Raw genomic sequence first — 13604 nt, 5'->3', positions numbered from 1 at the left:
AGAAAAACATTCTGAGGAACACGAAAAGTTAAAAAAGTGATTTTTTTTCCGGCACCACAAGTGCTCATGTGTATGGCTCCATTCAAAAGAATAGGGTTCATATTCATGCAAGATTTGCGCGTCTTTCAATGCACAAATCTCGTGCGATTTTTTTTTGGGCCATGTGAAAGTGGCGTCAGAGGGGAAAGGCGGGGTTTTTACTTTTTTGTATATATCTATATATGTTTATTTTTTATTACGATTTTGTTTTAAGCACTTTTTCTTTTAATAATTTATGTTTGTTCCACTAGGAAACGTTAATGTGCCTACAGTTGATCATTTCTATAATACACTGCAATACTTCAGTATTGTAGTGTATTATATGGACCTATGCGGCTCAGCCTCAGGCTGAAACTGGTAGACCACCTGTAGATGGCAGACCCAGAGGCCATCTTCAAGCCACCAGGTGTCACAGCAACCTATTGGGACCCTGAGATTACATTGTGGAGTTCCGATGGGTGACAAAGGGAGTCTGCTTTTTACATGCCAATATGTCGTATTGACTATGGCAAGTAAAGGTTTAAACAGCTGGGATTGATGGTTTCTCTGGACCTGGCCACTAGAGCTGTAGTCTAGCTGTCATTAGACAGCTAAGCCCCGGTTCCCACTGGCAAGGGAGACCCATGCCAAGCTTCTGATACAGCACCGTAAAAAGATATATGGGCAGTCATTCAGGGGTTAACCCCTTAGTGACGGCCCAATAGTGTTTTTACGTCCTGCTGTTGCAGGACATGTATGGAGGGAGATAGCGCTGCTATCTTCCTCCATACAGCGCGGCTGTCAGCTGTTTATTACAGCTGACACCGGCGGGCAATAGCCGCGATCGGCCTTACCTTTTACATACCTCTGACAGCAGCATTTAAATTACCCGATCGATGTTCGGGGGTCCCGTACGCCCCCCCCCCCTGCGGTGAGATCGGGGGAGTCGTGCAGGTGTCATGGCAGCCGGGGGCCTTCTAAAAGGCCCCAGGGCAGCCTCAGCAGACTGCCTATCAAGCCATCCCCCAGTGGGGTGGCTTGATAGACTGCCTGTCAAAAAGCAGTATGACGTAATGCTATAGCATTACGTCATACTGCAGGAGCTATCAAAGCATCGCTGGTTGTGGTCCTCTAGGAGGACTAAAAGAAAGTGTAAAAATAAGAACAAAAAAGTTTTACTAAATATTAAAAAAAAAAAGTAAAAAAAGTTTAAAAAAAAAACCCTTTTGCCATATTTGCAATGAAAAAAAACAAAATATTAAACCAAAAATATGTATTTGGTATCACTGCGTCCGTAAAAGTCTGATCTATCAAATGAATGCATTATTTTACCCACAAGATAAACGTGGTCTGAAAAAAAAAAAAAAAAACGCCAGAAATACACTTTTTTGGTCACCCTATCTCCGAGAAAAAAATGTAATAAAAAGCGATCAAAAAGTCAATTGTATGCAACAATGGTACCAACGGAAACGACAGGACGTACCGCACAAAATGAGCCCTCACTCAACAATGTCGGCGGAAAAATAAAAAAGGTATTGTGAGCAGAAAATGGACACAAAAAATAATTTTAAAAAAGTACTACAGCAAAAAAAAAAAAAACTATACAAGTTTTATATCGTAGTAATCGTACCGACCCATAAAATAAAGCTATCAGGTCGTTTTTGTTGCAGTTTGTGCGCCGTAGAAACAGGACGCACCGAAAGATGGTGAAATGTCGCGGTTTTTTTTTCATTTCTCTGCACTTAGAATTTTTTAAAAGTTTTTCAGTACAATATATGGTATAATAAATAGTGCCATTGAAAACTACAACTCGTCCCGCAAAAAACAAGCCCTCATACAGCGACGTGGATGGATAAATAAAGGAGTTATGACTTTTAAAAAGGGAGGAGGAAAAAACGAAAATGGAAAAAAGCAAAAAAGCTCCGTCACTCAGGGGTTAATGCTTGTAAACTCTTTATTGAATTATTTATGTGGGACGTGCTAATTATTGAGTAGTAGTTATGCTTCATTACATCCACATGCTGCAGTCTCCAATACAAGCCTTTCAAGGATCACAAAAACTTACTGCCCCCCCACTGATGTAAATGTAACAATTTCTTCCTTCTACTATAAATAAAAAAGTTGTATAAACATTGTTTCCATTTTGTAACATATTACAATGAAACCCAGTTACTATTGAGCTAGGAATGATCATAGCCTAGGCAACCAAAATGTAAACTTCCATTCTTTACACTGCAGGCTGCGTGGGAGAAGTGAAAACCTTACAAAATAGATAAAAATAAACTTTGAGTAAGACTTTAAAAAAAGTTTCAAATTCTTCTATCTCGACTGTTGCGCTGAGGTCTATGAACTTTGCTGGATATATGGAACCCATAAAACTGTACAGATCTTCTCCAACAACTGGGAAGTGATATATCTACCCTGTTTCCCTGAAAATAAGACATACCCTGAAAATAAGACATGGCATGATTTTTCAGAATTTTTGAGGATGAAAAATAATTTTTCAGGCTTATTGAGGATGCTTAAAATATAATCCCTACTCCACGGGAGCTTCCCCCGGGCTCATGGATGCAATACCTTCAGGTACGCAGCTACCTGGAGAAAATTAAACCAGAGGGGGGCTGGAGCGAGAGCCTTACCCCCTTCGAGAGACTATGCTGTGCCTCGGAAATACCCAGACATACGGTCTCACTGCTATACGACCAACTACTAAAGGAAAAGCTTGACAGTCATCTCCCCAGGTGGCTGGGCGCATGGGAGGAAGCCTTGGGTAGGTCATTTCCCGGGGAGCTCTGGAACAAGGCGTTCCAATTCACACATAAGATGTCCATAGCCAGCAAACTACAGGAACTGAACTTTAAAATTCTTTCACGGTGGTATATGACCCCGGAGAGGCTGCACACCCTCTTTCCAGCGACCCCGAACACCTGTTGGCGCTGCAGGGCGGACGTGGGCTCAATGCTCCACATATGGTGGGGATGTCCCATGGTCACTCCCATATGGCAGGATGTGAAGCGCCTATACGAGAAGGTGAGCAGGGAATCTCTGTCCCTGACACCCGAGTTGGCACTGTTGTCCATCACGCCGGAAGGCGCCCCTTCCCTCAAAAAAGGTCTACTGAAGTTCTTCATTATGGCCACGAGACAATCGATTCCCAGATTTTGGAAGCAAGGAATAGAAATACCTAGAAGCGCCTGGGTGGGGGCGATGGACGAAATAGAACGCATGGAGAGACTGAGGCTCTCGGACGACCCGTCGGGTCACGATAAATTCTACCACACATGGGCAGCATGGATAGACATCCGGAACACACCCTTATTCGCTGATTGGCTACAGTCAGGGGTTTGTGTGTAGCCCGACCAAAATATACCCATAGCCAGAAACAACCATCCTGGAGTCCCCAACCGACCCCCCCCCCCTTCCTCACCAACCCCCCTTTACTCACTCCCAACTTACCCCCTCCCCTGTTTGTTTATCGCACAAAATTTCACAAGCAAGTAGTGCACTTTTCCAGTTAAGATTTATTAAGTCATATTGTTAAATGGATCTAATAGCAAACTGAGACATCATAAACAATTTTTTCTCTGTCTTGCTTATTTTGTGAAACCAATAAAAATATATTGAACAAAAAAAAAAAAAATATATAATCCCTACTCCAAAATTAAGCCCTGCTAGCAGTTAATTAAAAAAAGTCAATTTAAATAGTGTCCAGGCAGCTATACATGTAAAAAAGTTAAACCTTTTTGAACAAAAATTAATATAAGACACTGTCTTATTTTCGGGGAAACACGGTATAGCGCCATGCGGGTTGGTTGTCAAGGGTAATGCTATCCTTTTTTATTTTGTGCTCTCTGCACATGATCCATCTCTCGGCCCTTTCATCCCTTCCATGTGTGATCCAGAGGTCAGTAATCATAGATACAAGTATATAGAATTACATAGGATATAGCAAAAAAGTCTGTTCTACATGCATATAGCGGATCATGGTGTGCACCGATTTATCTGATGGCAATCACGCCAAAAATGTGAAGCAAAGCAAACTTCAAAGCCATGCAGAAACCCAATCTATGTCTAATATCCTCAAGGTGAATGTGTGGTGGGCTTGTGCTAATGCAAAGCAGCCAATATGAAAAGGAAGAGCTGCAGCCTGAACTATTCACAAAAGAGGCGCATTTTGGACTATTTCCGCTATGAGACAGATCTGTTCTTTCAGGGGATTCCGTTTTCTTGCTCAGAGTGCAGATGGGAAAAGAGACATTAGGGACTATGGACCTCCAGTCCCTTCACCATCAGTTCACAATAAGTGGCAGCATCAATGGTGTTTTCACCTCCAGAGAGTTCTCTGTGACACCCCTCCCACCCCTCTACTCTGCATACAGACATGACTGCTGTAAATTCATTATTACGACCTCACTTCACATTTTTGTAACTCTGATTGTCATTTTAAAGCCAAGAATCCTGGTTTTAAAATGACACCAAAAGCATGTCGTTAGCCCTGACGGAAGCGGAGCTAGAAGAGCTGTATAAATTAGAAGAAGCTCAGTTTACTCAAAACTGTGATGCCCCTTTTCTGCAAAACCAGTTCTGTTCCAGGTAAACTGTAAGTTAGGGTTACACTGCTAGGCTGGTGCCCCCTCTTTTGCTCAGTGTTGACTGCACCCAGGGCACATGCCCCACCTCCCTCCCCAACTATGCTCCTGTGTGGAGGGACAAAATGAACAATAACATTCTTGCCAACCCAACTCAATTGTCTAGGACTTGGGAATCCAAACAAGAGAGGACAGCTCCGGGATTCCTAACCAAACAGGAAGACGGCACCCTGAATGGATTGTTTTTGGAGGATTTCTGGTTACTATTGAATAGAACAATGGGAAATCCATGTGCCAACAATCTAATGCCTATGGTTGTCTACAGATACTATCAAGAGTTTCTCTTCAGAGTGATTCTCTAATACTCTTCCACCTGGCATCACTGTGCAGCGTTCTTACAGGAATACATCAGTTTATAAGGTATTATAGATATACAATGTACAATGGCATGATGAAGGCAAAAGTAAATCATGAGGCAATCAAAGCAAGCACAAAAAGAATGTGATTAAAGAAAAGGAAAACCAATTAGTGCCCCCAACCAATTAATGAGGCAGAGTTATGGTCAGCATTTCCCAGCCATTGATTATGGTCAGCAGTGCCCAGCCACCTTTAGTATCATAGGCTTTGCTCCCTAAGGAACGCTCTCACCTTAGGCCCTCCTGTAGGGCCCCTTTCCCCCATACTGGCAATATCTGGTAATCTGCCAATCTGTGCCAATGGCTGAAAATACAAAACATTGATAGTTAGCCTGAAATTGCTGTACCTTGTGACCACGCTGTACTTGTAATACTGACTGATAGGAAACAAACCTCAAAGATAATGTACATCAAATCTGTGGACACATATGGAGAATGGAGACAATTAAACGGTTAAAGAACAAGTACAAATACTCTTAACTATCCATATTCTTGGTGCAGCAAGTAGATTCTAGCACACAGGTGGCAGTACTGTAGTTGTTATATTCTTGTACATAGGTGGCAGTACTGCAGATGTTATATTCTTGTACATAGGGGGCAGTATTATAGTAGTTATATTCTTGTACATAGGGGGCAGTATTATAGTAGTTATATTCTTGTACATAGGAGGCAGTATTATAGTAGTTATATTCTTGTACATAGAGGGCAGTATTATAGTAGTTATATTCTTGTACATAGGGGGCAGTATTATAGTAGTTATATTCTTGTACATAGGGGGCAGTATTATAGTAGTTATATTCTTGTACATGGGGGCAGTATTATAGTAGTTATATTCTTGTACATAGGAGGCAGTATTATAGTAGTTATATTCTTCTACATAGGGGGCAGTATTATAGTAGTTATATTCTTGTACATAAGGGGGCGTATTATAGTAGTTATATTCTTGTACATAGGGGGCAGTATTATAGTAGTTATATTCTTGTACATAGGGGGCAGTATTATAGTAGTTATATTCTTGTACATAGGGGTCAGTATTATAGTAGTTATATTCTTGTACATAGGGGCAGTATTATAGTAGTTATATTCTTGTACATAGGGGGCAGTATTATAGTAGTTATATTCTTGTACATAAGGGGGCGTATTATAGTAGTTATATTCTTGTACATAGGGGGCAGTATTATAGTAGTTATATTCTTGTACCTAGGGGGCAGTATTATAGTAGTTATATTCTTGTACATAGGGGGCAGTATTATAGTAGTTATATTCTTGTACATAGGGGGCAGTATTATAGTAGTTATATTCTTGTACATAGGGGCAGTATTATAGTAGTTATATTCTTGTACATAGGGGGCAGTATTATAGTAGTTATATTCTTGTACATAGGAGCAGTATTATAGTAGTTATATTCTTGTACATAGGGGGCAGTATTATAGTAGTTATATTCGTGTATATAGGGGGCAGTATTATAGTAGTTATATTCTGTACATAGGGGGTAGTATTATAGTAGTTATATTCTTGTACATAGGGGGCAGTATTATAGTAGTTATATTCTTGTACATAGGAGGCAGTATTATAGTAGTTATATTCTTGTACATAGGGGGCAGTATTATAGTATTTATATTCTTGTACATAGGGGGCAGTATTATAGTAGTTATATTCTTGTACATAGGGGGCAGTACTATAGTAGTCATGTTCTTGTACATGGGGGGGCAATATTATAGTAGTTATATTCTTGTACATAGGAGGCAGTGTTATAGTAGTTATATTCTTGTACATAGGAGCAGTATTATAGTAGTTATATTCTTGTATATAGGAGGCAGTATTATAGTAGTTATATTCTTGTACATAGGGGGCAGTATTATAGTAGTTATATTCTTGTACATAGGGAGCAATATTATAGTAGTTATATTCTTCCACATAGAGGGCAGTATTATAGTAGTTATATTCTTGTACATAGGGGGCAGTATTATAGTAGTTATATTCTTGTACATAGGGGGCAGTATTAAAGTAGTTATATTCTTGTATATAGGGGGAAGTATTATAGTAGTTATATTCTTGTACATAGTGGGCAGTATTATAGTAGCTATATTCTTGTATATTGGAGCAGTGTTATAGTAGTTCTATTCTTGTATATAGGGGCAGTATTATAGTTGTTATATTCTTGTACATAGGGGGCAGTATTATAGTAGTTATATTCTTGTACATATGCGGGAGTATTATAGCAATTATATTCTTGTACATAGGGGGCAGTATTATAGTTGTTATATTCTTGTACATAGGCGGCAGTATTATAGTAGTTATATTCTTGTACATAGGGGGCAGTATTTTAGTAATTCTATTCTTGTACATAGGGGACAGTATTATAGTAGTTATATTTTTGTACATAGGGGGCAGTATTATAGTTGTTATATCCTTGTACATAGGAGGCAGTATTATAGTAATTATATTCTTGTACATAGGGGGCAGTATTATAGTTGTTATATTCTTGTACATAGGAGGCAGAATTATAGTAGTTATATTCTTGTACATAGGAGGCAGTATTATAGTAATTCTATTCTTGTACATAGGGGCAGTATTATAGTTGCTATATTCTTGTACATAGGGGACAGTATTATAGTAGTTATATACTTGTACATAGGGGGCAGTATTATAGTAGTTATATTCTTGTACATGGGGGGCAATATTATAGTAGTTATATTCTTGTACATAGGTTGCAGTATTATAGTAGTTATATTTTTGTACATAGGGGCAGTATTATAGTAGTTATATTCTTGTACATAAGGGGGCGTATTATAGTAGTTATATTCTTGTTCATAGGGGCAGTATTATAGTAGTTATATTCTTGTACATAGGGGGCAGTATTATAGTAGTTATATTCTTGTACATAAGGGGGCGTATTATAGTAGTTATATTCTTGTACATAGGGGGCAGTATTATAGTAGTTATATTCTTGTACATAGGGGGCAGTATTATAGTAGTTATATTCTTGTACATAGGGGGCAGTATTATAGTAGTTATATTCTTGTACATAGGGGCAGTATTATAGTAGTTATATTCTTGTACATAGGGGGCAGTATTATAGTAGTTATATTCTTGTACATAGGAGCAGTATTATAGTAGTTATATTCTTGTACATAGGGGGCAGTATTATAGTAGTTATATTCGTGTATATAGGGGGCAGTATTATAGTAGTTATATTCTGTACATAGGGGGTAGTATTATAGTAGTTATATTCTTGTACATAGGGGGCAGTATTATAGTAGTTATATTCTTGTACATAGGAGGCAGTATTATAGTAGTTATATTCTTGTACATAGGGGGCAGTATTATAGTATTTATATTCTTGTACATAGGGGGCAGTATTATAGTAGTTATATTCTTGTACATAGGGGGCAGTACTATAGTAGTCATGTTCTTGTACATGGGGGGGCAATATTATAGTAGTTATATTCTTGTACATAGGAGGCAGTGTTATAGTAGTTATATTCTTGTACATAGGAGCAGTATTATAGTAGTTATATTCTTGTACATAGGGAGCAATATTATAGTAGTTATATTCTTGTATATAGGAGGCAGTATTATAGTAGTTATATTCTTGTACATAGGGGGCAGTATTATAGTAGTTATATTCTTGTACATAGGGAGCAATATTATAGTAGTTATATTCTTCCACATAGGGGGCAGTATTATAGTAGTTATATTCTTGTACATAGGGGGCAGTATTATAGTAGTTATATTCTTGTACATAGGGGGCAGTATTATAGTAGTTATATTCTTGTATATAGGGGGAAGTATTATAGTAGTTATATTCTTGTACATAGTGGGCAGTATTATAGTAGCTATATTCTTGTATATTGGAGCAGTGTTATAGTAGTTCTATTCTTGTATATAGGGGCAGTATTATAGTTGTTATATTCTTGTACATAGGGGGCAGTATTATAGTAGTTATATTCTTGTACATATGCGGGAGTATTATAGCAATTATATTCTTGTACATAGGGGGCAGTATTATAGTTGTTATATTCTTGTACATAGGAGGCAGTATTATAGTAGTTATATTCTTGTACATAGGGGGCAGTATTTTAGTAATTCTATTCTTGTACATAGGGGACAGTATTATAGTAGTTATATTTTTGTACATAGGGGGCAGTATTATAGTTGTTATATTCTTGTACATAGGAGGCAGTATTATAGTAATTATATTCTTGTACATAGGGGGCAGTATTATAGTTGTTATATTCTTGTACATAGGAGGCAGAATTATAGTAGTTATATTCTTGTACATAGGGGGCAGTATTATAGTAATTCTATTCTTGTACATAGGGGCAGTATTATAGTTGCTATATTCTTGTACATAGGGGACAGTATTATAGTAGTTATATACTTGTACATAGGGGGCAGTATTATAGTAGTTATATTCTTGTACATGGGGGCAATATTATAGTAGTTATATTCTTGTACATAGGTTGCAGTATTATAGTAGTTATATTCTTGTACATAGGGGCAGTATTATAGTAGTTATATTTTTGTACATAGGGAGCAGTATTATAGTAATTATTTTCTTGTACATAGGAGGCAGTATTATAGTAGTTATATTCTTGTACATAGTGGGCAGTATTATAGTAGTTATATTCTTGTACATAGGGAGCAGTATTATAGTAGTTATATTCTTGTTCATAGGGGTCAGTATTATAGTAGTTATATTCTTGTACATAGGGGGCAGTATTATAGTAGTTATATTCTTGTACATATGGAGCAGTATTATAGTAGTTATATTCTTGTACATAGGAGCAGTATTATAGTAGTTATATTCTTGTACATAGGGGGCAGTATTATAGTAGTTATATTCTTGTACATAGGGGTCAGTATTATAGTAGTTATATTCTTGTACATAGGAGCAGTATTATAGTAGTTATATTCTTGTACATAGGGGCAGTATTATAGTAGTTATATTCTTGTACATAGGAGCAGTATTATAGTAGTTATATTCTTGTACATAGGGGTCAGTATTATAGTAGTTATATTCTTGTACGTATGGGGCAGTATTATAGTAGTTATATTCTTGTACAAAGGGAGCAGTATTATAGTAGTTATATTCTTGGACATAGGAGGCAGTATTATAGTAGTTATATTCTTGTACATAGGGGGCAGTATTATAGTAGTTATATTCTTGTACATAGAGGGCAGTATTATAGTAGTTATATTCTTGTACATAGGGGTCAGTATTATAGTAGTTATATTCTTGTACATAGGGGCAGCATTATAGTAGTTATATTCTTGTACATAGGGAGCAGTATTATAGTAGTTATATTCTTGTACATAGGAGCAGTATTATAGTAGTTATATTCTTGTACATAGGGGGCAGTATTATAGTAGTTATGTTCTTGTACATAGGGGGCAGTATTATAGTAGTTATATTCTTGTACATAGGGAGCAGTATTATAGTAATTATATTCTTGTATATAGGGGGCAGTATTATAGTAGTTATATTCTTGTACATAGGGGGCAGTATTATAGTAGTTATATTCTTGTACATAGGGGGCAGTATTATAGTAGTTATATTCCTGTACACAGGAGGCAATACTATAGTAGTTATATTCTTGTACATGGGGGGGGCAGTATTATAGTAGTTTTATTCTTGTACATAGGGGGCAGTATTATAGTAGTTATATTCTTGTACATAGGAGGCAGTATTATAGTAGTTATATTCTTGTACATAGGGGGCAGTATTATAGTAGTTATATTCTTGTACATAGGGGGCAGTATTATAGTAGTTATATTCTTGTACATAGGGGGCAGTATTAAAGTAGTTATATTCTTGTACATAGGAGGCAGTATTATAGTAGTTATATTCTTGTACATAGGAGGCAGTATTATAGTAGTTATATTCTTGTACATAGGGAGCAGTATTATAGTAGTTATATTCTTGTACATAGGAGGCAGTATTATAGTAGTTATATTCTTGTACATAGGAGGCAGTATTATAGCAATTATATTTTTGTACATAGGGGGCAGTATTATAGTAGTTACATTCTTGTACATAGGGGCAGTATTATAGTAGTTATATTCTTGTACATAGGGAGCAGTATTATAGTAGTTATATTCTTGTACATAGGGAGCAGTATTATAGTAGTTATATTCTTGTACATAGGGGACAGTATTATAGTAGTTATATTCTTGTATATAGGGGGCAGTATTATAATAGTTATAGTCTTGTACATAGGAGGCAGTATTATAGTAGTTATATTCTTGTACATAGGAGGCAGTATTATATTAATTATATTCTTGTACATAGTATCAGTATTATAGTATTTCTATTCTTGCACATAGGGGACCGTATTATAGTAGTCATATTCTTGTACATGGGGGGGGGGCAGTATTATAGTAGTTTTATTCTTGTACATAGGGGGCAGTATTATAGTAGTTATATTCTTGTACATAGGGCGCAGTATTATAGTAGTTATATTCTTGTACATAGGGGGTGTATTATAGTAGTTATATTCTTGTACATAGGAGGCAGTATTATAGTAGTTATATTCTTGTACATAGGGGGCAGTATTATAGTAGTTATATTCTTGTACATAGGGCGCAGTATTATAGTAGTTATATTCTTGTACATAGGGGGTGTATTATAGTAGTTATATTCTTGTACATAGGAGGCAGTATTATATTAATTATATTCTTGTACATAGTATCAGTATTATAGTATTTCTATTCTTGTACATAGGGGGTAGTATTATAGTAGTTATATTCTTGTACATAGGGGGCAGTATTATAGTAGTTATATTCTTGTACATAGGGGGCAGTATTATAGTAGTTATATTCTTGTACATAGGGGGCAGTATTATAGTAGTTATATTCTTGTACATAGGGAGCAGTATTATAGTAGTTATATTCTTGTACATAGGAGGCAGTATTATATTAATTATATTCTTGTACATAGTATCAGTATTATAGTATTTCTATTCTTGTACATAGGGGGCAGTAGTATAGTAGTTATATATTATCTGCTCAGGGCTGTTGTCAGTTCCTTTCCTCCACTCCTCTTAGCGGCTCATCCTATCTGCTCTCCATTCTCAGGTGTAATAGGAGTGAATGTCAAATCTCTTTAGCCTTTTCCTGCAGTCCTGATATAAAGATGAAGAACGGCAGGACTTTCTCTTTTATGTCGCTGCATTTATTATGTGATTGTCGACAGAGAGATTTTAAACAGTCTAGAACAAGGGACCCGCTGAGGAGCTAAACACAAAAACCTGCAATTTCCCAGTAATTATACTGATCGTCTCTTTGATTATTATATAAATTATTACAGAAATGAAAACTGCAAAATATTTAATGAAAAGCTTTATTATCTTCTACTGAGAAGATCTTCAGGTTCACAAATCGCTGCTATACAGGATCTTGTCTGATCTGCCAGCAAGTCATGCAAGAGACATCTCCGAGCTTTGAAGAGAGTCTGTTACAATAGAAACCCCTAACGCCGTGCGCAGCTCCGAGTGCTGATAGCTGAAGGAAGCTGTAAGGTCCCCTATAGCTGCAGTCATTATATGGTGCGGTCGGAGCAGAGATCTGCAGGCGTCACATTAGCAGCAAAACATATTTTCCTTATCGTATATTACTGGAAAAATGTTCAGATAACGATCAGCACAAATATATGTACAATAACTTTCCTTTACGCCAGGGTTAATGAGACTTGGTTCAAAGCGGTGGTGTGCCCTTTGTGCACTGGCAAATAGTGGGTTAATGCGTCAAGTGATCATGCCTTTTAACAAGTGGTGTAAAAGTGCCATGCAGTACTAGAATAACAATCCTTTATGATACTCAAATACCACTGTACAGTATATAAGAGAGCTATACTGTGATTATATAATACTACTATCCGTATGCAGTGTATATCAATAATACCACCATACAGTGCACAAATAAGGCAGCCATCATTATGCATTATGTATAATACCACCATATAGTGCACATATAATGTAACCCCCATTATGTATAATACCACCGCACAATGCACATATAATGCAACCATCATTATGTATTTTGTATAATACCGCCATACAATGCACATATAATGCAACCATCATTATGCACTATGTATCAATAATGCCACCATACAGGACACATATAATGCACATATATTACAACCATTATTATGCACTGTGTATAAATACCACCATAGAGGACACACATAATACAATCATCATTTTGCACTGTGTATCAATAATACCACCATACAGTGCACAAATAAGGTAGCCATCATTATGCATTATGTATAATACCACCATATAGTGCACATATAATGTAACCCCCATTATGTATAATACCACCGCACAATGCACATATAATGCAACCATCATTATGCATTTTGTATAATACCACCATACAATGCACATATAATATAACCATCATTATGCACTATGTATCAATAATGCCACCATCAGAACACATCTAATGCAGATATATTACAACCATTATTATGCACTGTGTATAAATACCACCATAGAGGACACACATAATAAAACCATCATTTTGCACTGTGTATTAATAATACCACCATACAGTGCCCAAATAATACAAC

The 13604-nt window shown here is 36.7% G+C and overlaps 1 protein-coding gene across 7 annotated transcripts in view; it reads right to left on the bottom strand.

The window, feature by feature from the left end:
• Nucleotides 1-13604, bottom strand: part of LOC136633421 (death-associated protein kinase 2-like) — a 704757-nt gene that overhangs the window by 35742 nt on the left and 655411 nt on the right. For 6 of the 7 annotated variants that reach the window (XM_066609143.1, XM_066609145.1, XM_066609139.1 and 3 more), the window contains one exon: nt 5256-5327. The exons of the other annotated variant lie outside the window; for it this stretch is intronic. In XM_066609143.1, the coding sequence (XP_066465240.1) occupies nt 5256-5288 (33 nt within the window). In that variant the 5' untranslated portion in view covers nt 5289-5327. The remainder of the gene's footprint in view (nt 1-5255; nt 5328-13604) is intronic. 7 annotated transcript variants of the gene reach the window in all.

This window comes from Eleutherodactylus coqui, chromosome 6 (genome assembly GCF_035609145.1).
Source record: "Eleutherodactylus coqui strain aEleCoq1 chromosome 6, aEleCoq1.hap1, whole genome shotgun sequence".
In the NCBI taxonomy this organism is placed as follows: domain Eukaryota; kingdom Metazoa; phylum Chordata; class Amphibia; order Anura; family Eleutherodactylidae; genus Eleutherodactylus; species Eleutherodactylus coqui.
This window is presented reverse-complemented; position numbering and strand designations above follow the sequence as displayed.